The sequence below is a fragment of the Antrostomus carolinensis genome, unplaced genomic scaffold (genome assembly GCF_000700745.2).
Source record: "Antrostomus carolinensis isolate BGI_N321 unplaced genomic scaffold, ASM70074v2 scaffold13184, whole genome shotgun sequence".
Taxonomy (NCBI): domain Eukaryota; kingdom Metazoa; phylum Chordata; class Aves; order Caprimulgiformes; family Caprimulgidae; genus Antrostomus; species Antrostomus carolinensis.
This window is the reverse complement of record NW_010308756.1, coordinates 16,381-42,600: the sequence shown is the minus strand read 5'-3', so window position 1 is coordinate 42,600 and position 26,220 is coordinate 16,381. Positions and strand designations below refer to the sequence as shown.

The window sequence follows — 26,220 nt, the reverse complement described above, 5'->3', positions numbered from 1 at the left end:
CATCAAATACTTTGGTGGTTCTGAAGTTTCTATTACAGATCCAGATACTACTTCTGAAAGGACAAGGGTGTATATTAAAGAATATTAAATGAAAAAGCAAGATTTTAAACTATGAAAATTATTTTGCCATTGAAATACACTGTCAAGCCTGTGTAGTCAACAAAAGCTATTTATTTGGGTTCAGTGAAATCATGATACTTATAATCTCATAGTTTTCTAAAACCTATTCTGAAATGAAGAATTCATTACTTCCTATGAAGCATAAAAGATTATTCTCCTGTGTAAGAAATTTGCTTATAATGAAGTGAATCCTTTGAGAGAATTTGCAGTTCAGAATAACCCTATACCGCATTTTAGAACAAAAGAGAGAAAGATCTTTAGCACTTACGACTGTGCAGGGAATATCTGTGAACTAGAAAAGACTTCATTTGGTTATCACACATCAAATGTAACTCTATTCTGACAAAAACACACATGAGAAACTACTGTACTCTTTCAGTAGCTCACATGAAGTCTTCTTGTTTCTAGTCAGCATCAGCTCAGAGAAAAACATCAAATACTAAACGACCAGCTCCATATCCCATAGCACATCACTGTCATTTCATTCTCTTTATTAAATATTGATCTTTCAGAGTCAACTAAGAAATTAAGCTGGATTTACAAAAACAGTAACTTAAGTGCAAGTTAAATCAGTCTTTCTTTGTAAGGTCTGACAAAAGAACAGAAGACTTGAGAGTACACACATAGATTTAGATTGGTTTTTTGTAACAGCAGCAGTGCTGTAACTTGTTGTTAAGTGTTAATTCCCATAGACTTTGAGGAAAAAAAATAAAGTTGATCTAAAACCAGAGGAAAAGTTACATAAATGAAAGCTCAAACTAAAATATTAAGTTAAAAGAAAACTGAGAGAATGTTCAAGTCTTTACATGCTCTTGTTCTGCCCAGAGCTCATAGCTAAGTTACGAAGCATCATATCTCATAGCTCATTTCTTTGTCTACATCAGACTTTTCTTATAGACTACCTCACCAAATGGGCTCAGCTCTTGTGGTTTTTGTCAGTATGCTTCAGCTTTGAGCTCTGACCAGTGGGGAGAGGAAGTAAAGCATTGCAGTGAGCAATCCCTACTCTGAAAGCCACATCCAGTGTTGAACAAATAATGGCTTACCTCAGATGAGCTGTATTTTTATCAGAAACTCGTACGTTAAAAAATGCACATGGGATATTACAGTTCAGACCCAAGAGGAGGCCTTATGCAAATCAAAGCATTTATTAAACCTTCCTAACATAATCATAGTCAAGGATGATCAGATCCTGCAGTAAATACTACTGCTGATATTTATGATCTGCACTTGGCAGCCCATTTTATCTAATGGAAATCAAAAACCAACTGTCAGGAAATCAATGAGGATGGAGAAAAAAAAAAACCCAGATGCTCAATGAATAAAACACATTAAGAAAGAAAACTAATGAAGCTGGTAGCCTGATGATTGTTTGTCTCAATGTAACTACCTAAAGCTGTTCAGAAAAGCAAATTTTAAATACTCTCCAAATGTTTGAAAACAACAAAAATGCAAATTTCTCCTTAGAACTATATGAATCAGGACATCAATTTAAATGTCAGGATCCATCAGTTCTTGACTTCATGGGAAAAGGTCTTAAATGAATGTAGGCATGTGATATCTGCTGCATTATAAATACTCTAATTAAAAATAAAAGAACATGAGAAAGTGAGTGATATAGCAGGCAAATCAGCAAAGAAAGAAGCATGTCTGAGTGACTGGAAACCTCTCTGGCTTGCAGAAATATATTAAGGAGCAAAACTAAACATCAAGCATTGCCAGGAAGTTTGTGAAGCCTTGCAGATTACCAGGTACTTTATACAGCTTTGCAGAGATATGAACTCCAAGCATAATCTAAAAAGACTGCTCCAGAAAGGTCAACTGATTTATACGACTGAGAACTGCAATGAACATGTACAAAATTTTGTGAACTGATATTGTGTCTGTGCTTTCGAAGGTTTCACTGCTACAGGTCCTTGTAAACCCAGCATTTCACCATCATGTACTTACTTCAAACTTTAAACTGAAAATAGAGTATAAAAGCAGCGTGCATTTTTATTGTTGAAGGCCACATTATTCATAGCATAAAGATCAAAGCTAATGAACCAGTTCTACAGACAGTTTAACTATTCCAGTTCTTGGCTAAAATATATTAAATAGGAACAACAACAACAAAAAAGTACTTGGGAAAAAACCAAACCAACAAACCCAGCCAAGAGTCAAAATCTAAGTTATTTGATTAATTCAGACATTAATGAATTGCTATAATTTACCTTTTAATCGGGAGTCCCCGCCAAAGGCACCACATCCCCAGTTTCCTGTGGCTATTGCAGAGAGATGTTGAGGTGGAACATTGGGTCGAGAGAAGCCACAGTAGGCCTGCAGGCAGACAAGAGTCAGAAGATGAAGTTGACAGGCAATCTGGTGCAGTATTTTCAAACAATAAAATGCTAACAGTAATCAGGATTGTCTTTTAGCACTACGAAATTCAAACTACTTCAGTACATCATTAGTCTTGCTTTAAATTTAAGGTCAATCACTGAAGAATTTAAGGTAAGAAGAATTATATGAATCCAAGTTAAAAATGAGATATGAGTGCTGACTCCTAGGGATTTCATCACAGCTATAGGAACTTTTCAGGATAGCCAGAGCAGAAAATAACTTTTAACTGTACATTGTACCATGTGTGTTGCTTTTCAGCCCCATTTAGCACACGTGACAGCTGAACTGCTGTGTCCAGTATTACTGAAATCCCTCAAAACTGAAAATAAAATACAAAATGGCATCGTAGAATACAGGTCTAATGTAATAAATGAGGGCAGGAGGTGAAAAAGTTTAATAGTAACTGAGAAATCTTGAGTAAAGGCAGGTGTTTCCATGTACAGAAAAAAGGATAAATCTCTTTACAATTGCCTGGTACAGATTGAAGTACGCATGCTTTTACTCCAAGCAGATTTAAGCTGCAAATTCAGACTTCTGTTAGTTATAATTTATCAGGGTACCATGATTCAGAGTTTGCATAAGGAACACTTGCACACCATCAGGTGCATGCAGCTTCTTGAGCTCTTTCAAGTAAGAGCTACTACTAGTGTGCTTAATGTCCAAAGCACGTTTGTACAAAACTAGTGGGCCATGCAAGGTAGTACTCTGTGTGGACAGTAATTCTTCAGGCTCTATACTCCCAGTGAGGGAAATAGATTGGTGTTGCAACAGGATGCCATTTTTTTTCAGCTTTTACTTAATGGGGATGTATTTCTCAATTTGCCAGGACATAGAGAACAAAAACTGTCTCATCAGAAACAGTAAGAAAGTCAGCAAATACTTGGGAGGACTTCAGCAGCAGTGAAGAAAAATATTTAAGTAAGTGCTCCCCTATGATTTTAGATAGCAAATAAAGGATAAAGATAAAACCAGTCACTTTTTTTTAAAAAAAGAGACAATGCACCCCTATTTTAAATAGGTTTCACCAAGGAACACAGGAACATGAAAGCTTTCTGTGCAGTTTTAAAGCAGTTGCTTCCATACGGAAGCAGAAAAGCTGTTCCTTTTGAACTACATAAGTGAATCTGGTTCTAAGTTTTACACAACTTCAAATATATGGTATCTCGTGTGATGTTTACAATTTGTTTGTTTTCATATAAAACTGTTATATATGGTTCTCAAGAGTTAACACCAGTTGAAACATAACTGTCCTGCATACCATAATTCTTAGGGATGCACTTCTTGCCAAATAGGAAGCTGTACCTTTTTTTAATCGGTGACTATCAAAATAGGCTTATTGACATTTATGAGTGGGATTGCAATCCCAACTGTAAATCAGTTGATTCTTAGGATTTGGAAAGTGGAACTTGCAATTGCAAAACTCATTGCTAGTGAAAGTCTTTATCAGGCAGTAATTTCAAGGGGCTAACAAGGACGAAACAGTGACATCTCTTACACATATATCTGCAAATCTTAATGCTGAAATCAGATACAATGATTTTTTTTTTTGTCTTATTCTGAATAGCTGACTTTAGACAATATTAATCTTGTTTTCTGAGTATGGGTTAAACCAGAAACAAGGGTCAGCCTCAGACAGCTACCTTTGGAGAAAACTAACCCAGAGTGAACATCTGGTTCTTTAAGACAAATATATCTTATAAAGGGGAAATCATATAAGCTTATAAGAAAATACAAGTTGTAAGAAGAATCACTTTAAGTTGTTTCAATCATTTCCTAATGTCTAACAAAATAACAAACAAAAGAACCTCTGGATGCTGAGCTGTGTCTACTAATAGATAATACACTTGTATTTCAAAGCTTATGTGCATACACTGTGCTGACTGAGTCCTCATTTATTAAATCATAACAGAAATAGAGTCTCAGCTTATTCCATCAACTTGTTTCCACCCACACAAAAATCTTAAGGTTAATATTAATTTTAAATCAAACTGAAAAAAACCCATCACAGTACTTAATGAAATTTTTACTGTAGTAAAAAAAGACTTAACTCGGGCTTAAAATTTTCTTTAAATACTAATCAGTCCTCATCACATAACATCAGCCAAACTGATACACGGTATTGAAAGTTGCATAGATTTACCGTAATTTATTTTAAAAATCCAAACCTAAGCAATAATATTTAAAATTATAGGCAGATCATAAATTCACTAGAGTAGGCAATTTGAATTTTGTACTAAGATACCACTGAAGTTTACAAAATTTATTTACTGTCTTTTTTCAGGGCTAATTTCATTACCAACCATGAAGAAACAAGCTGATGAATGTTACTTTAGTCAAGATGCTAAGGTTTTACAACTAAATTAAATTAGTCCTTCAGCACTGTACATCATTTCTGGGAGGGGGAAGAAAAAAAAAAAAAAAGAGAAAGATGAGATTTCTGGTATAATTTCTTTTCAGCTGAGAATTAGGAACACACTGCCCTGTGTTTGAATTTATTTCAAATGCATCCTATATCATCCTATATTATTCCATACCCTCCTATACTAAAGAAAGCAGGAGACACTAACAACGGTAGTATTGTGCCCTTATATTTAAGAAGCTGCATCTATAAACACAGAAGCACACCAAGAAGACTTTATAGGTAGCATGTTTTGACCCCAAGTATAAGCACACTAGTATAGTATAACTGTATAAACATTCTTGTACTCAGCTGCCCAGTAAAAATAGCATTGCCATTGCTGTAACAGGCCACAGACCTTTCACTATGTTTTACACTCGCCATGCAAGGCCCTCATTCTGGCCCATTAGCCTTCTTATTAACTTATGAGAATTTGCTGTGTGAACTGGAGATTGATACCAGGCACCTCTTGTTAGGAGATAAAATTTATGCATGGAATAACAGCAAAGGCCTTGAAAACATTGGCACAGGCTGAAAGCCAAGGTCTCAGAACTCCAAACAGCTCACTGATGGCAATTACTAGTCATTGAGAAAGTACAGCCTCACGAGCTGGGAAAAGACTCCTTTAGCTTCAAGAAAAGAAGCAGCAGCAAAGCAAGAAGAAAAACAAATAACATTAAAATCTCAGCCATGCAACATGATAAAGCACCTGCCATGGCTTGGGAATGTCACTTCAAGTTCCCAAACATTATGCAGCACATAGTCCAGGGCAGAGACCAAGGGCTGGGAACCATCTAGAAAATGAAATATCTTGTTTGAGGACAAGATCTTAGTGAGGGCATGGGAGTTAAAAAAAAAAAAAAAAAAAAGATGCCCACTGCAGTTCCAGTTTCCCTTGTCAGAGCTCTTCAGCCTGGCAACTTTGATGACTAAGACCATGAAGGACCATAGCCATTGCAGCAGTGCAGTTTTATATACACACAGCTAATGCAGGGCAAGGTCAAGGACTGACTGCTTTGAATACATAGTGAAAATGATTAATAATTTGTAAGAATTATTAGTAGGAAGTGTGCTGTTTCTGAAAGTCAGTCTAAAAGTTTTGTTTCAAGGATTAAAACTGGCCTCATTTATCAGTCTTCTGAACACCTGCATCACTGTAAGCTCTAATTGGCATGTATACACACATATTTAGGTGCAACAGCCCTTGCAGCTATTGTGCAAATAAAGAGAGATTTATGAACAGCTGGATCTGATCTCAAGACAACATCAATATATGGAAAGATAAACTTGCAGGTAACACAGCAATACCCCAAGAGCAAACAAGAAACATGGAAGAAAAGCAAGTGGCACCATATTTATAAACTGTCTCCATGTTAAAACATGAAGCATCTCCTTCTCCACCTTGACTGCAGGGCCAAGTAGGATTCAGCAGGGCCGATCAGGGGAAGAGAACTCAAAATCATAATTTAGAAGCAGGACAGGGAAGAGTTAACAAAACATATATCCAAAATTTGTTTATATTTTGGAAAGTTAAATAAAATACACCTTTGAATAGCATATCAAAGGATGAGAATCATTCTATTTGACAAGGTTCTGCTTTAACACTGGACAGTAAAACCCTGAAGCACACCTTTTATAAGAGACACAACGAAGCAAGAACTTCCCTAGCTGAAAATACTAATACAAAAATATTTGAAAAGGTACTATAAACATGAGACTGCAGGTTGTTGTAAGAAGTTACTGGCCTTATTGAGCTCTCTTCTAATTTTCTCTGGACCAAACTGATCAAGGAAACGTCTGAAATGAAATGCATCTATAGCAACAATTTCAGTGTAGCGTCGCTGCCATTCATCCCTAAAATTGGAGGGAGAAGAAAAGTGGATGACATTAGTTGTTTAATATTGGCCATATAATCATGATCCAAAAATCAGCAATTCCCTGCAGAGCTTCTCTGTTAGAAGCTAGAAAGGTGAGCTCACAAAAGACAATTTTTTCTTTGTGGGTTGGGAACAAAGGCAGTATCAGAAATGAGACAGGTCTCCCTATAAATTTAGAAATACTCTGGCTAGACATTGTGCATAAACGTGAAACAAATCTAATTACACAGCGTTATTTATTAAGTATGTAAGAACACTGCAAGGTCAAAGAAAGGCACTTTGGCTCTCTGTCTTCTTTCAACATCTAAATGAGAGTACATTGTGTATGTTTCTATACTAAATGAATTTTGTGTGTACACTATAACATTGTTGGAGAAACAAATTCAAGAGCTCAGAGCTTTCTACTCAGATTCATGATATTAAATCTTATTTTGCCACACATCTCTGCACTGTGGCACCTGAGGCATCATTGTTAAACTTCTTGTGGCATTACAATCTACAGTTCGGTCTGTATCTTAACAAAAAATTGGACTATATACATATAACTAAAAGATGTTGGTTTAAGAACTGACATATTGTGAGGTACCATTTATTAGCATTAATATCTCATTATTAATATGAGTTAACTTTCTTAGCTTACTGGCTCTACTTAAAAGAGCAGGATCAACCAGTCAAATTGTCTATTAAGGCAAATGCTAGGAAATACTTAAAGCACCAGGTTTTCAAGTTTATAACATTTATTTATTCATTCACTTGAAATATTTATGTGGAACTTTACCTCGGGGTCTTATCTTCATGGCTTCTTGCCCACCGGTAAGTTTCTGCATAGCCTGTGTACTCACTGTACTGCTCAGTACCTGAAACAGATGATTTTCCATATTACATACAAAATATGTACATATTTTTTCACTTGGCAAATATTTCATAGGAATTGCTGCTTCTCCGAGTGAACACACAGCCCAGTAGAAGCTTCTTTTCCACAGATGACAAGTAGCATCCACCATAGCACGTTACATGTGCAGATCTGTGTATGCTGTCCAGTATATAACAAGAAGATAGTTTTCAACTTTGCCACTCTCAAGTTTAATAGCTTCTCAATAAACTGCCTGTCAGTTTTTAAGTTTTACTGGCTAATATCTGGTTAACAAAGACTATGAGCTTTCGCGCCACCACCAGTTTGCTTTTCTTTTCCTTTCTTGAGGCTACTACTACCTGTAAACACAATGATAAATAATCAACTCCACTACTGAAAACGTGGCAATCTTACTTCATCACAATTTAGCAAACACCTGGGCTGATAGTTTAGGAAACACAAGAAGAAAAATATAAAGAGATTCAAAATTGTATGTGATGAGCCATATAGAATCCTAGAATACCAGGTTGGAAGGGAGCTCAAGGATATGTTTATACACTTTATTTCTCTAACTAGTTTTATTTCTCTAACAAAGTTAAAAACCATAAAGCCAAAGAAAACTCTTATCATCAGAAACCAAGCAGATTTCCAACACGCCAGTGTGACGCAGTTTGTTGCCCTACAGTCTCTTGAGTGCAACCTTACATAAGGATAGGTAGGACTCCCAAGTCTCATTGCTCAATTTTTTTCTTTCCCTTGTTATTGTTTTGTTTTGCAATTGTTCAGCATGATTTCTGCACTATGGTTCCTGACATGAATCCACATGCAATTAATGATACCACAGCAATTAATGGCACTGAATGGACTGAAAGGCCACTGCTCTCAGCTGCAGCAGTCAGTACCAAGAACCTACTTTTGTAAAAGCTCAAGGACCCACCAAACCATAGTCTGGAACATACTTGGCTGCTCTGTGAAAAAAGTCCATCAGAGTATCTTGGGCAAGCAAAAGTAGCTCATTAAGATCTCCGGTAACTTTAGCTATTACGCTCTGCTATGCCAACTCCTTTTCAAAGGTTTATTCCAAGACCAAGAAGGAAAGCATTTTAACTGAGAGTAAGGATCATAACCTTTCTAAAAGGCTGCCTTTCACATCATTTTACTGAACTTTAGGACCTTGCTTCAAAACCTGGGGATGCACAAATGCTTCAAAGAAATACTCCTAAATAACGCTACAGCAAAATCACAACTTTCCCCCCTCTTTTGAGCTCACAACAGCTGAATTTCAAAAGTAGGACAGAAAAGAATACTTTGGAAAATTTCAACTCATACAGGTACAGTTTGGCACAAGTTATAAAAAATAAGAGTAAGAAGAGAACTGTTAAGCAACTCCTTAATTACAGTGTCACCAGCTATGCCTAGAAATAGAAAAACAGGTTTTAAAAGCTGACACTACAAAACATCTGATCACCAAGACAAGAGTAATGTCTAACTATTGCACAGATAGGTGATACTCTGAGAACACAAATGTTTAAATTTAATAAAGTTTTTCAGTCTCTAAATAAAAACAAAAGTTGAACAATCAGAAATATAAACTATTCACTTTTAAACTCATCTGACAAGGGAATCTGAATGCTTGCTTTCAATAGTCTCAAGCATAGGAAACACAAGCTGTTAGAAACTGTTTAAAACAATGCACATACTTCTAGATATTTTCCCCATTTACCCAAATTAATTTTTACTGAAAAGACTTACCAGCAGTTCTTTAACTCATCTGTCCTATTATCCACTCATTTGTTTAGATTTGTCCAGACAATGAACCATTTTGAGGGCACACAAATTGCACTCAAGGCTATTTTGAAAAGTTGCTATGCAAAATGAGTGAGATGGTAAAGGATTTCTCACCAAGAATTCACTTTGTAACAAAATCAATGTCCCAAAAATTGTGATGGCAGAATATGCCTATATATTCACACACATCCATGCCCCTGTACAAAGGACAACTGTGAACAGCTTAAATATTCAGAAGTCAGTCTTCTAATTTAATTGTAGGCTATTAACCTTCAGTAAGACTTTTCCTGACATATGTAAAATAGAGTTTTCTTGATATTCTTCGAAAAAGTGTCTGAGCAAATAGTGAAAAAAGACAGACAAGGGAAGCATGTAACTTTTCTCAAAGCTCTCTTTAGGGGACAGCCCAGAAAAACTTCCAGCTTCGAAAAGGAAGCATTTCCTTCAGTGTCTATCATGTGAAAAGACTAGGTTATCAATATGTTGTAACAGGACAGATTAAATGACAGTCAAAATATTAAGCTGACTTTTTCAAGGTTCATTGTTTTCATTAATTTTTATGGAAGTGCCAAGTCTGATGACAAAAGTACCATGAAACAAACAAACAAGCAAATACACCTATATTAAAAAAAAAAAAAAAAAAATCAATAACGGAGAAACTCAAAGAAATCACACGAACTCTAAACTCATGTCCCAGAAACCCAAAGTTAATGAAAATCAATGGGTTTTCATAAGTGAAGCTCTGGAAATTTGTCAAACAAAAACAGTTACTCAACTGCCAGTACTTTTGCCTGTGAACTACTGGGATACAAACTGCTGTTGCTGGGAGAAAGAAGCAGTACAGGGCAAACTGGATATGCTAATGCTTCTGGTGAATCTTTTTTCTTCCCATAAAAAAAAAGGAGTAAAAAAAAGTCAAGCCACAAATAAGCATAATAGCACAGTCCCATCAGAACTTCAAAAGAAAACCTACAAAAACTTAAAAAGCCTAAAGTCAAAAGAAGTATAATTCAAAAATACATTCGTTGTGAAACTTGCAACAGTTACAGCATCAGACAGTGAAAATACCAAGTGTTAGTGCATATTGGACCTCATCCATCTAGAAACAGTTGCAGTTATTACTAAAAATAAATATACCTTTCCCAGACCCCATAGTCCAGCTTTTCATTTACATATGATCTGTATGTTATTATAAAATTCCCAGGGACTGGGAAAAATCCCACCATACTGTCCCTCTAGTATTTCTTATGAGCTACAAATTATATCTCTGAGGAGCTGGTACCTACCACTAGCACCGAATAAAAGAGTATATGTGAAAAGCGCAAGAGTATAGTTTTGTAGTCACCAGTATAAATGCACATTTACGGACAAAAGTGAGGGTAAGGTCCTTCTTTTCCTTTCAATCAGTTCTTATGATCATTATCTTGCGCCACCATTAGTCTTCTGGGTCTCCAGACAGTGGCACAATCAGCCTGCTAAATCCAGCTGAAAAAATTTTTTCCTCTCTGAGTAAATTTTCAGCTGAACCAATTATCTGATCTCATTTACTGCATGGGTAATGTGCTTACAAGTCTCGGAAAACGCAACGCTAAGGTGTGGTCAGGACTGGCCGTTGTTCAACCTGCAGATTTAAAGCAAACATGGAACACAGCTTCATCTGCTCTTCATATTGCCTGAGTATACGTGAACTCAAAAAAGGGGGAAAAAAACCCCCAAACCAACCAAAACAAACAACAACAACAAAAAAGCATGAAAAACACTGATTCACAGCTCTACTAGAAACGCAGCTGTGGGAATCTCTGGCACTGCTGCTGACATTTCTGTAGGTACATGTCTGTGCTGATGAACCTGACTGTTTGCCTGACCACTTTCATATTCATTATAGCAGTGATCTTAACCAGATACTGTGCAATCACAGCAAATTTAATTTCTCTCCAATTTTTCAGACTCTTCTGCAAATTTAAGCTACACAGTTGTACCCATTATGCCACTGAGTCAAGATGCATCACAAAGAATGTAATTTATCAAAAGGATTGTGATATGCAGTAGAGACTTGGCTAAGAAGCGAGCTGGAAGAGCTCAAAGGATAAAATGAAAATAATGGAACGGCCATTTCCATTAAAGAACACCATTAACACAAATACTAATTGCAAAACACTATAAAGTACTCAAGAAAACTAAAATAATATTGCTGCAGTGAAAAAAAACTCCTTAGATTTATTTGTTCATGCCAAATCACTGTTTTTTGCAGGGGAATGGAGGGAGGTCTTTGGAAACATTCATTTGCTGTTTTCCCCCAATCAGTTATTACACAGACTGATAGCTGCGCTCTGCTTTTCCCTGCCCATAAGAGGCTCACTGAGAGGACAGTACTTCAATATGTTAATCTTGTTATAGTACCATATCCAAAATACACAACAGAAATCAGTGATGGCCAAGAATTTTCTAACTCATTTTTTAAAAAGGTAATCACAAAAGCCAATTAATCTAAAGGTTTGCACAGAAAAGGCATTAAATCTGGCATTAAATAAAACACTGTCTTAAAATATTACCAAGTATAAAACTGAAAAAAAAAAAAAAAATTAAAAAATGTTCTGCCCAGTACAATCAATAGCTCAGGACAGAGTACAATTTGCAAGATCTAAGCTCAAGTTTCTACTGTGAATGCATGTGAGAGAAAGAAGTGCTTTGGAAGGACTTTTCTAAGAAATGTGTTATAATACCTGTACAAATTCCTGAATGTTGAGGCAGCTCAGGTAACTACAATCAACATTCTAACTACATACAGCAGACTGAAAAATATAAAATATACATAATCTATTACAATATTTGCTCAGATGATCTCTGTAAATCAAATATTTTTTCTTTATAGCCATTCTTTGGAGTAAATAAAATTTTTTTATGCTATTTTATTTTTAAGTCATGAAAAATGTTCACTGTGTTCCTGTGTACAGAATTGAGACACACAGAGCATGACCTTGGTCTCTCCAGTTCTTAATAGTGACATTTGGTGTTTTGATGCTAACTGTTTTGATTCAGTGGATAATAAAACATTCAGAGTTCTATGACAGAGGTGAAAACAAAAGGAAAAACACTTCCATCAAAGGACTGGACAAACAGCACATCTCCATACACAGCCCCTCAACAGCATACTGGAGAAGTATTTAGTTTTTGATGTTGTAACTACAAACCCATAACTTACAAGTAACACAAACATGTTCGTAACTTACAAGATCAAAATCATTAATAGACATTTCTTGACTTTCTACCTTTTTTAAAGGATGCTGATTTTCTCCTCTTCCATACCCCTTTTTGGTAACCAGAAGGCAGTTCCTCAGAGTTTGCAATCCCACTGATCGCGTCAAATGTTACAAATTCCAGACAAGAACAAAAAACCCCCTCCTTTAACATAACAGAAGCATTACCTGCTAATAGCTGAGACCAGCTGGTAATTACAGCTTTTACTTATGTGGCCAACAATATTCCTTAGCTAGGCCTGAAGACACTGAGTCTCAAGCACACTTATGAAGATAAAAAAAAGTTCCATCTGCTTGCCATTTCTTTTGGTTGGTTTTTTGTTTCCTTCACAAAACATCTCTTGGAACAGTAGCCCTACATTCTTAAGGGGCAGGCTGGAAAAGGATGCTCTTATACAAATGAGTACTGACTTTTTTTTTTTTTTTTCCTTCTTTTTTTAACTCTACAGCATTTACACATACTAAACTTCAACTTGAAATGTATTTTCTATATATAAAATCAGAACAAGATGTGAAACATTTTCTGTAAAGACTAACCTGTGATGATAAGACATTCATTGTGATCCAAGACTTCAGTGATGAGCCTCGATACAATCAGTTCTGGGTTGATCAAAAACCTAATTTCTTCCTGTACTAGTCCTGCCCCGGTCACACCGCCTCCAACAAAACGGTTTGCAAAATCAACCTAACAAAAAAAATGTATTCAGAAGGATTATGAGATAAGCAAACAGCATAAAATCCTTGAACTTCCCAAGGTAAATAAAGTCCTGTCCAAATTTCAATAATTCTGTTGAAATCTGCTGCTATCACTTAAAGATGCAAGCAGCAGGACAGAGCCTGATTAACAGCATGGCTTTCTCTTTTTTTTTACTTTCTACTTCTCAGAAAACTTAAAAGAAGACAAGTGAGATATAATACAGGAGAATGAAGTTTTGCATCCCAAATGCTCTGAATCCAAGTTCTGTGGGTTTTCATTGAAGAGCACATATTTAACAACAAAACACATTTCAGTAAATGTGAAAGTTGAAAACAGCAAATTACAGTATTCTTTTGTATTCTGTGGACATTGAAGAATTAAGTTGTTATTTAATAAGATTCTGTCCCAGTTTTACACCCTGAAGCATTCTGAGATTAGCATCACCCCTGTACCAGTTGTTCTGTACATAAAAGAATCCCTTATGAATTCTCCTTGAAATGCACTTGAACAAGGCAAATAATTTTGATCATTAAGGTTTATGCTTGAAACAGAGAAGCTCTGGACTCTATTTTTTGCTGCAATAAGACATATTTTAGAAACTACATTTTCATATAGACAACCATTTTAAAAGGATTTATTCAATAAAGTGATTTATGCAAATTAACTGCCACATACATTTATAATTTTAAGAAGTCACTTCATCTTTCAAATGCTATTAGCTTCTTACTGATTTTTATTTAGATAGCTGATGAGAGCACATTTACAGAAAGGGAACAACAGCTGCTGCAGTGACATGAACATCTCTGTAGATTACAAACCGATTCAGGAGGAGTCAAGAGTCAAGTCTAAAGCACACTAAGAGCCAGCCCCTACAACAGCAGGTGTTCTTGCAGTCTATCCTGGAAACACTTCACTTGTTTAAGATTTGCTGAATTGACCATGATACAGAAAAGTAACATGAAACCTGCCCAAATGTTCAGTGTGTCAGGGCCCCAAATGCACTTTAACTGTGCTGAGTACCCTCACCTTGGGCCCTCGTTCTCACTCCCAGCACGTGGCCCCTGTAGAAACACAAACCCTTATCCTGGACCTCATCTGAGACACAACATGTTTGGAACAATGAGCAGACCTGTCCTCTGCTGATGCCCACTTGCTGACTGAACATCTACGATTGACCCTGGTGACCTCACCCATCACCTTGCTTTTGTCTGACGACCATCAGCCTGCCAGCAGAAACTGTTAGTATCACCATCCTGCTCTGCTTGTCCCAGCCAGCGACCCTGCCCACTGAGGCTGGGGTCACTGTGGATGCCTGCATTGTCTTGCCTTGGTCATCCTGCTCCCTCCTGGAGAGAGCACTCTTTGTCTGAGCAGAGATATTTTGTTTAATAAGACTTGAAATAGCCAGGAGGAAAAATATCACATCCTAGGCAATACTCAATTCTACAGAACGTAACAGAAACAGTACATGAAAAGGCATAATTCAACCTCCTCTCACCTCTGAGGTTATAGAATAGTTGAATAGAGAGACAGCAGAAAAATGGTTATTACTGAGCAGTTGCTGAGTTCTTAATAGTTTCAATATACATTTGAGTGCTCAAGTTTCATAAAGTCATGAGAGATATTAAAGTTTGAGCAAAAATCATTGCAGAAGTCCTCCTATTCTCTCTCCTCCTCTTCCTTTGCAGCACTTGTTCCTAGCTAAAGAAGTTGTAATTTTTTTATTTTTTTTTTTTTTTAAATGAACTCTAGAAGGCATACTTTTTTTTGGGTTTTTTTAGGAAAAGCAAAAAGCAACAAACTAATTTGAAAACTCAGATGTGTTCCTTGCTATAGATATGGAAAGGACATGCTCCTTACGAATTTTTTTCGCTGACTGGCTCCCAGACTGAAACAGTGGTGCTGGCAGCAGCAAGAAAGTCTCCTGAACCACTGACCTGGTCACTGTCTGGGGCACAAAAATATTTTTTAAAAAATAAACTGAAATGCTTGACAACTCATCAAGACCACAGCTTGAAACTTTTATCTTGTCAATCTTTGATCCTGGTTTGAACCAAAAGACCTGAAGCTGTCCAGGGCTTGTGATTTTCTGTCAGCTCTTTCTGTACCAGGTACATGTGCAAACGTAGATGAGCTGGGGAATACTGACAGTTCTAAGACTGCCCTTGGAATTAATTTTGATGTTTCTTTTACACTGCAGAACAACTTGTCATTCAAGTCAATTGAGGATAAACAAATAACTTCGTTAAGCTGGCAGACCATAGAAGTATGACAAAAACATGACATAAAGCCACATTTACGGTTACATGTGCTTACCTGTAGCATACCTTGTCCATTGCTTTCGATGGTGCCTTCATAGGTGACATGCAATCTAGACAGTTTTTTCTGAGATCTGTCATTGAGGAAAAATATTGTGCGGAAAGAATGATTACAGAAACTCCACATAAAAACATCCATTTTAAAAGAAAACCCATCCAAATTCAAACTTCTTGCACACCTTGGTGGTGCGCAAGGTGGTTTAAAAAGAAAAACCTGATGGATTAAAGAAAATGCATTTGCCTTTCAGAAACAATTTGTAACGGTTTAACAGTCAATTGTTCAGTTTCGCCACCTCTTTTCCCATAAAAAACCCTAAATTTGGAATTGGAGTTCTGTGTTTTTCACAGAAGTTTGTCCCACATTAACTTGCTAACCATCAAGAAAGCCGCAACACTTGTGTTTTCACTCTGGTTATCACCCATACTTCACTATATTTCCTGTCATTTCTGAAATCAAGTAATCTGTCTCTTTTTTCCCTTACTCAAGCAACAGCACCAAAGATGTGCTATTTTTTAAAAATTCACGTAAGACTTGTTGGCTTCACAGGCAAACAAACATACTGGAAAACTCAGGGCACTCAAACTATGTGTGGCAATTCATTCACTTCCCTTTGAACTTCTCTCCATAACAATCCATATCAAACATTGCTTTCTGTAGTATTTCCAGGCCTGAATCAATTCCATATGAATGGGATTCAGTTATTGATTTAAGAAATTTCTTACATTAACAGGATGTTTGACTTACCTTTCCCAATCTGGAAACTCCTGGAGACACTGCCTTGTAAATGTCACCAATCCCGTAGGTTCTACAGGCAAATCAACCACAGAGGAAAATGTATTAACTGCTGTAGCTTTAGTCCTTAGGTTACTCTTAAGTGGTAAGCTTTTAAAGTTACAAACAAATATCATTCTTGTCAGAAACACAAGATCAGCTTTGAATCTTCCCCTGACATCCCATGCTCAAATTGAAAACTAGTAACATGAAGACGAAATATTCACTTCTCTTTTCCCTTTGGAATTTGAGTACTTTTCTTTTTCCAGATCAAGGAAAAACTATTTCTTAAGTGATTTTCACTTAAACTGTAACCATTACTAGAAAGACTCGAAGTTAACGTAAAATGTGCTGCCACTTAGGAGAAAAGAAACTGTGAACCTTTAGAAGTAACTACTGTTCAGTGTCAACAGGCAATGCAGAAAGTACTCAACCTATGGACGAAGCAGCAGCTCATATTTCCAAGAAAGTCTTACTATGCCAATAAAGACGCAGTGTTAAGTGGATTCCAGATGAAGCTCTTTTCAGCCCTGCCAGGATGCTAGTGAAATTCACTGTATTTCAACTGAGAAAAGACTGCAGCCCTCAAGTGATAAAGAGGAGCCATTGCTCATTGCAGGAAGGATGCGTTACTATCTTCTCTCCTTATTTTACTCAAAGAAGTTCAGTTTTGCAACAGAAAGAAAATAGCAGCCTTTTACTAGGTGATGTCATCCTAATAAAAACATCATTTGAGACTCATTCCTTTGCTCCTGTAAACCTACTACTCTGGCTTGTGAAAACCATTCAAAACAGTATATAAAGTACAAACATGTTCTTCCAAAAGCTTTATGTTTTTATTCAAAATTATAGGGCTTTAGGGAAAAAAAAGGGTTGCTTGCTCTTAAAAAAAATAAAAATTAAAAAAAAAAATAAAATCACAGGTTTCAGTAACCAAGTGTTTTTCCACAAAGGAACTCTGGTATCAATGGTGATATTTTAAAACTTAAGCATTCACCTTTTGGGCACAAAGTCTTCAGCTGACATAATCTCTATTGTGTTGTTTTACAAGGAACTCAATTACCATTTACAATAAAAATAGTTGCAAAATTACTATAGTAATTTATAGAGCTAAGTTACTTCAGCCTTACTAATTCCTTGGACAAAAAAATAACAAGAAATGGGGTATTTTACAGGTATGATAGGCATTTTTATTTCAAGAAAATGGCACAGAATACTTTAATTAAATATTATTTAAAGTAATAACATTTAAAAAATCTAATATGGTAGTTTCATAAAGCATGTTCCCAATTGATTTCATATGCACAGGGGGTCAGGGACAGCTGCATAAATTTAAGATTTGGTTTTCATGAAAACATTATTAATTAAATATTAAAAAAACCCCAAACTAGTACACTACATCTCAGTCCCACACATGGATCACAATTTACTTTTTACCTCAGAGATTGAATTCTACTGACATTGCTGAAAGTTTGATAGCTGAAACAGGATGTAGCTGCACTGAATTCGTGGTAAATTAAAGTGAACTGAAGATAGACTAAACCAAGTAAAGGGATTTTTATATTTACTAGCTTAAAGCTGTCTTTCTTTGAAAACAAACTTTTCTGAGAGATTATGAAGCTAATAGTGAAATACTGACATGTAAAGAAAAAGTTATTTAAAAAAAATACTGTAAAAGGGATAATGCTGCAGATGTGGTGTATGCTACTGCAGTAAAGTATTTTTCTCCCTCAAAATACAACACATAAGCTCTGATACAATTCTCACAAAAATAAATTTATTTTTGAAACCTTACGTAGATGCTCAAATTAATGGTAACAACAGAAGATCTGACTATGCACACTAAGGAAAATATCACACTAACTTGTAAAAGAATTTGGGATATGTCTTGCTATCACTTGTTTTATTTGAACTGGGTAAACTTCACAACAGCTTTGCTTTGGAACAACAGAAGGGAAAAACCTGAAATATCAACACAAGTAGGAGAAAATCCCTCAGAACTACAAGCGTTATAGTCAAAGGACTAGATGTGCATACTTCAGGAAATCTGAAGCTTGATTCAGCACCTTTAAGCCTGTGATTTTGATGACTACATATGGTGCTAAGCTCCCTGTACATTCTCACTCTGATGCAGTGCAGCAAGTAGTTGCATATATTGCAAACTTTATAGATATATATACTTATATATACATGTACCCACACTTAAATACACATACACTTTATATATATACATATATAAAAAGGAGGGTGAAAATATATCTCTCTGTATTTTACACGTCCCCATATACATCTCTCTCTCAAAAAATAAAGCAGAATAAGTTCTGTGCAAAAAATTTAATTGCATGCATCGTCTATATGAGAAGTGACATTAATGTGAATATAAGTGTGCTTGGCAAGCTGGCTTTTCTTACACATTTCCATCATAATGCTGCATAGTCATTTCTAAATTTAATGGGATTGAATTTTTCATATATCAAATGATATATCAATTTTTCATATTTTTGTAGCTCAAAGAAAGAATAAGGAATATACTTTTTTCTGTGACTCTCCTAAAATAGCAGAAAAGGGTCTTAAGTTTCTCAGGCTTCCTTGGTGATCGTCCTTCAAACAATCTGAAAAATGAGAAATAAAACCAATTAATTAGATTTCAGGGATATAATGTATAGTAATTGTGCTAGTTATTGTGATTCGATTTTTTAACTATTATGCATATATTGTGATTAGCCTTGTCTTCAAATACTGTGGAAATAACTCCCTGGACAGCTCCTCTGCAACACGAGTCTTTAGGAGTAACAAGTTCATTCACTTGCTAAGTTTCTGATGAAGATGCTAAGTGAATGCTTACCTCACTCATACTGATTTTGAGGTATCAAAAAACACAATTTCCACATGAACATCCAGGAAAGCTACCAGTTTTATCTGCAACAGACTGGATTAGATTAAAATAAATTACTGAGAGGTAAAAACATGCATGTTGAATACTCCAAGGTCCAAATGTCTTACTCGGTGACTTGCAGAGAATTAATGCAACCATACTGCTTTCAAGAGCTGCACCACACCAGCAGCGTTTCTAAAGAAAAGAACCTACCCGCAACAGAAACTGCTTCATCCACTGGGCTACTACTGGCATGCTAACATCCATTTGTAAAAATCTAAGCATTAAAAAGAAGCATCCTATTTTTAGCCATTAAGTGAATGTATTCTTTTAAGGTTAGCTGAAATACTTTTACTGCATCATCTATCTTCCAGCAACTTGAACACCCATTACTTAATTTCACTTCCAACAAAGCGACAAGGCATTGTTATTGGCAACACATAATGGAATTTATCTGGAAGGAAGAACAGCGGCGACTTCAGAAATATCCTTTGAGTAGGAAGTTCACTAAAAGATGTCTGATACAGTGAAAGCCCTGAGGATGTAAGATCTCCCTCCCCTTCAATAAACAGTCTAAGTAAAGGGATGACACAACATTATTCATTTGTTTCCATATACTGGAATGACAAACCGCCTTTAAAACCAGAACGCTGTCAGGTAAATTTAGCTTTTAATAGTGAAGTGAACTAGATTTTTTCAGTATTTAAAAATTCTTATGAAGCATACATGCTGAAGAGATGAATTTCATCCAAAATCTGTATTAACTCAGAGAAGCTAATTTTAAAAAGGTTAAAAAGGTTTTATGAAAACTTTTTTATTCTTTGAATAAACAATCAAGACTTGAAGCAAGCAAACTCCAGATTTATACTGCCTATTTTAAAATGGGTTGATATGCAAGCTCTATCAAGGGGCTATGTATACACAACTAATAAGGGTTTCCTAAGAGAAATTGTGTGTGTGGTGTGCAGGTCTTGCCTAAATACATAAATTATCTCTGACCTTTTATCTGGAAGTCTCATTTGGTATGAATCCTGTAAACTGGTTATTTTATCTATTAACCCAATCATGCCTTCACTATTTTTTTGCCTCTTTACATCAAGCTGAAATCTTGCTTACGTTCCATACTCTCAGGAGAGAGTTCTTCATGTCACAAAGGTGATACATGATTTGGCTTAACTAGTAAGACTGGGCAGGGGAAGTCCAGAACTGGAAAAACTATGCCTGAAATAAGCCAGATCAAGCTAAAAGGCAATGGCAAGGCAGATGGACTTGGTTTCATCCATTGCAATTACTCACCAAAATACAGTCACTCTGTCAAGTAGGGAATTTCAACCAAATATTTTCTTAAATCTGAAGTGTTCAGCATTGGCCTGTCTTTTCTCTTGTTAAAAGTTGTGATAACAACCTCTCTTCTTTCTCCTCTGAGATCAAAGGTAGAGTAATGCTGATTTGCTTCTGAAAAATCTCATTTACAGCAGGTAGATATTCACAAAACACTATCTATAATTACAATAATGAGAAGAGATATCTGTATTTATGTTCTAGCCCTATATGGCTGGGTAAAAACCAGCACAAAAGAATTTGAAAAGCTCTGGGTTCTGGCACAGGCATCCCTTGCTGTAGATGGATATTCCATACAGTGGGGACAGAAGAACACTGTGGCATTCAAAACTACCTGTATTTTGACCTAGTAGCTACATGCACACAGTAACTACGTGCATCAGATCTTTTACAGCAGTTAGCCCAAGAGCAGTCAGCCCATTGCCCTTCTCCTCCTCACAGTATTTGCTTTGCTTCACTATGACATAACATATATTGTACTTTCTCTTTGAAAATCCACTGTTAAATACAGAAAAATATATTTTTATTATTTATTTATTTATTAAAAACAAAACTAGGCAACACCAGTCTCACATACATGTTTTAACACTGTATCCACAACAAATGACATCTGTCCAAAACAGCACACACTCATAGAAGGATAGCCATTTATGGCAAGTTGAAGACACCATGTCTTAGATTAATATTCTTGGATTTACCTAGTATTTTCGGTGTCTAGAATTTACCTTCATTAGTGAGCTACCTGCAAACATGCTTTTTATTATATGTTTGCAAAACACTAGTATATTACTTGTATATTTTCATATAACCAGACCAAGAAACTCTTCTCTTCAGCTATTTTAAGTAAAAGTGCTTTACAGCATCAAGAATTTGTTTTAAAGGCCAATTAGACCAGTGGAAAAATCTCCACAGATTTTAATGGGCTACAAATTAGCCTTAAACCCTCAGAGTATCTAATTATTTAAAGTTATTGATACAAATTCAGTTGAATTTGATTGCTTCCTATGTTCTTTTAAATCTCCACAGAAATCACATCACAATGACATCAATGATTCAGAATTCCACCAAGCTAAAGTCAGAAGAAAAGCACAAGGGAAAAACCAACACCCCCCACCCCATACACACAGCAGCCAAGCTTCCTGAACCACAGCACAAAGTTATCAGTCATCCTTGTGAATAATGACAACAATCAAAAATGGCCCAGTCCTGCCCATTAATTTAAGTGAGGATATAACAAGGCAAAGTTATGAACATTTTAACCTCGAACCTTATTTCTAAAATGATCAGTTAGGCAGCACGAGCAGTTTTATTTCTGAAGCAAATATCTCTGTTTTGAAGAACAAAGCTAGACGAGGGCATCAATAAGGTATTAAATAAAATTATTCTTCAAGCTCTGAGACACAGATCCTACTGAAAAAAAAAAAAAATCACCCAAAAATGTAAGTGGAAACCACATAATCAATTTCCTGACAGAAGAACCCAAAGTCAAAACCCATTAATTTCAATTAAAGAACTGAACCAAATTAAGCACACTGTAAATCAAATGCAAAGCACTGCAAGCCCACTTTCAGTTGAAGTAATTGAAATATTACTGGCAACTGCATATGTAAGCTGTTTTGCTTTGTACAAGATGTTCCCACTGCCATGTACCTAACTTCAATTTAGCAGATACAGGAGCTAAGAAAGCTTGCAGAGCTGATCACCAAACTCAGCTGCAAATTTATCTCTGGCTCTCCGGCTTACAGGCCAGGTCAGTGGTAATGTTAATTAAAACAAAAAAAACCAAACCAAACCAAAACAAAAAAGACCCCTAGAGAGATACACTTAAGCATTCAAGGAATCACAGTCAGAGATTTAAAAACATAAGAAAGTAAATGTGCAAATAGTGTCATAAACACAAAGCAGATTGTTAAAGTCATTGTGGCTAAATGAAAACTCTTTCCTAGCAAATATTCAGACACTTGATTCAATTGTTCTGAAGAGAAATCTTATCTATGAAAAATAAAATATTTAAAATAATAACAACATACTGGGAAAATATATTAAAATTAACAACTGTCAGTAAACATACAATGAAGTTACAAGATAATATCATACTATTTCAATAATTATTACAAAAACATGTGTAGTTGTTTTGCATTAGCTTTTTCCTAAAAAAAGCATTTTAAAAGTGTAACCAATATTTTGGTTCTTGCAGTCTCATCAACTGCAAACTCAGAATTGCCTTATTTTCAACGAACATTTCCCACTTAGAAAGCTGGACCCAAAAGCTCCAAGGAACTTGCTCCTAAGTCCTTCGAGTGCCAAGGCAAGCGGCAAATCTGCAAGGTGCTTCAAAGGGTGCATTTCCAATGACGCAACATCAACATGATTTAATAACATTAAGAGCTACACAAAAGCGACCTTGGCATGCATATAGTTTACTGGGGAAAAGTTAAACCAGCTTAAGGAAACAGTTCTGAGATACATTGCTTCTGATTAAGGTACAATTAAAATGCAGTAGTTTACTTGCAAAATTTAATTTCCAAGTAGTTAAATTGATCCCTTGATGTTACTTGAAGAACTGGCTCCAGTAATTTTTACAAGCAGAAGGAACTTTTAGAATTATGTGGTTTAACCTCCCAGTTAAATAATTTCATATCAATATTTCCATCCCCAGCCTGTAACCTCCCATCCCCAGGCTGCTCTTCCTTTGAATGTTTCTTTTCATTGAAATCAGAACCTATCACAAGACTCAGAAAGTGTCCGTGCTATAACAATATGCAAAAATCTGCAGTATGGATGATACTTCAAAGAATACTTCCCATCCATAAATCCATGGCATGTCCTGTGTGCTACCTGCAAAAGTGTGCATACACAGTTTTACAGTTATGGTCCCCACAATTAAATATGTGTGCTCTTTCTTAACTACCATGGGCACTAAAATGTGCCTTTTCCTTTGCTACTATAGTTGAAGACACACTTGTATTGTTTCTTGCATTTTAGTGTGATCACAGCTAAGCAAGTGCAAGACATTTTGCCAAAACCTCATTTTTGTCCTGCAAATAAAAGTGGAAGAAGGATTCACAAGGAAGTAGTATGAACAGATTAATTTCACCCAGTAAAGGGACCAAGCAGGAAGGAAGGAAAGTTAAGGCAGAAAGGAAAATACTGAATAGACAATCTCAAGAACGGAGCTAATCACTAAGCAGAGCTTTAGTTTAACATACAGAATGATAAAACATCTGGGGAGAAAAAAAAAAAAAAAAAAGAGTAAAATGAGCACCTTACGTTTTGTAACTTGCTGCATTTCAAAGTCTAAGCTTACCTGATGCATACAGGTAGGGATGGAAACACTACGCTTACGTATGTACTGTCAAACTTGTATTACCCTCCATATGATTGAGGGCCATTTCCATTAAAAGGCTGAGCATTCTCAACTGCTAGCAACCTCAATGGGAACTACTAAAATTTCACACTGATGCATGGAACGCTAAAGGATAAACTAACAGTGTTAAATGGCACAATAAACTCATCATTCAGGATTACACCAGTTGCACTGGGGAGCACATAAGAAGTATCTCTTCCATCCTTTTCCTGAAAATTTTTCCCCCTTGGAAAAAAAAAAAGTGGGGGGCAAGTTCCAAGAACAGAGGAGAAAAATAAAACTTTCCCTTTTTCAAAAACAGTATCGTATTTTTAATGAGTAATTTTTTTTAAGCATTGATTTGCAATGCTCAGCACAGATGACCAAAATACTTTGTTTCAGTAAGGGTTCTGTCAAAATATTATTTAACATTTTTATTCAATTGTGCTCAAGGTAACTTTAATCATATGCATATTAAGGACTACCTATAGACGAGTGTATGTAATGTCTAGGAAATCTGTATGCATTAATGTGCACACAGAGAGAGAATCCCATCATGTAAGCACTGGAATGTGCATATTATTATGTCTGCACATAATTGCACAGGACAGAGAACAGTCTTTTTCTCTCTCTAAATATATGAAAGCAATTCAGCCTACCATATAGGAATAATTGGAATTATATTAATTACTTGTATCCTTTGCCTGAAGTATTTTCTGAGAAAGCTGTCTCAATTGATTATGTATCGAGTAGGATGTCTGTCCTCCCCTACAGAAATATTTATCTGCCTTTTAAACCAGAGTAAGATCACAACAGTTTCACTTCAATGAAAACAAAAAAGTAGTTCCAGTCAGTTACTGGTCAAGAACTTTTTGTGAAGAATGGAGCTACAACAAGGGTTGTATTATTACCATTCACACTCCCCTTACCAAAAGAAATTAACACTGCTTACATACCTGTACTTTGTGAATAGCAATACCCTAGACCCACTCTGGCCTCCCCAGAGCATGCACAATACAATCGATTAGGATGCAAGAAAAAAATATTACAGTACCATTCAAAAACAATATTTTTAATCATGTTTATTTCATCTTTATCTCATTCTTTTTTCATTTTTTTTAAATGCATGTTTTAGGATGTAATATATTAATACAGAAGCACATGTATGTAATTTATAAGTAAATAAATATGCATATATTGGGTGTGTATGCTCAAATAGTTTTTACTGATAGGTATGTGCCATCAAAAAAGTTTGGAGACCACTGCCCTAGACAGCTTTAAATATTTAAACAACAATTACATCAAGTAAGACAAGGAAACCTTAGCAAATTTAAAATGCTAAATTCTTATATCCAATATAAAATATAAACCCTTACTAGAAAATCCTGTAGCCACTGAAAATACTTTAAGTCAGAACTAAAAGTAAAGCTATTCAGAGTATCAAAACTTCAATTCATGAAATTTGGACTTTATATAAATCAAGATCAGAATAATCTTGATGAGAAATTCCTCCCAGAGAGAAGGCAGGCTGGCAAATTAACCAGCTCTCTGACAGCACAACAGGAAATGCCCCTGTCCAGATCTTGCACTTCCTGAGAGGAAAATGTAGCACAACCTTACACAAGTCACGTATAGCAACCTCGGTTCTGCTTTTCTGGTGCCTAGTGTACGTCTCTTCCACTCAGAAACATTAATTTCATCTTTCTGTATTAAAGCCGCCTTCCTTTTCTCTGTTTACACAGGAAGTAATTTAGAGTTTTTTAATTCCCTCGGCATCAAGTAGGAGAAAAACAATACATTCAATAATTCAACCTCACAGGCAATTTCTTATTTACTGCCATGTATTATAGTTACGAGCTGTCATCATCTCAAAGTTATTTAAGAACATGCTACTATTTAACACCTTTATGTTTAAATCAAACTTCATCTTTAGATTAAATAGTGACTTTTAAGATTTGTATAAACCAAAAATTAAGCAATGTAATTTTGCTGGTAATCTAGATGCAATTCCATCTCAGATGCTCACATATACCCACATCTCTATTACCTCCACTTTTCATTTTGTACTTTTGTTCATTGCAGCAAGTAACTAAATCTGTTTTATGAAAAAGTTTTGGTGATTTAGGAATCTTAAAATACATCAGATTGATACTTGACTTTGATGAAATGATAAGATGCTAACTCCAAGTACTCAAC

The 26,220-nt window shown here is 35.7% G+C and overlaps 1 protein-coding gene across 1 annotated transcript in view; it reads right to left on the bottom strand.

The window, feature by feature from the left end:
* Positions 1–2,304: 2,304 nt before the first annotated feature.
* PARG (poly(ADP-ribose) glycohydrolase) overlaps positions 2,305–26,220 on the bottom strand; it is a gene marked incomplete at its 5' end in the record, with an annotated part of 31,604 nt that continues 7,688 nt past the window's right edge. Inside the window, 7 exon segments of the mRNA XM_010165883.1 lie at positions 2,305–2,439; positions 6,646–6,754; positions 7,556–7,634; positions 13,213–13,360; positions 15,689–15,764; positions 16,436–16,496; positions 18,995–19,074. Coding sequence (XP_010164185.1) covers positions 2,305–2,439; positions 6,646–6,754; positions 7,556–7,634; positions 13,213–13,360; positions 15,689–15,764; positions 16,436–16,496; positions 18,995–19,074 — 688 coding nt within the window.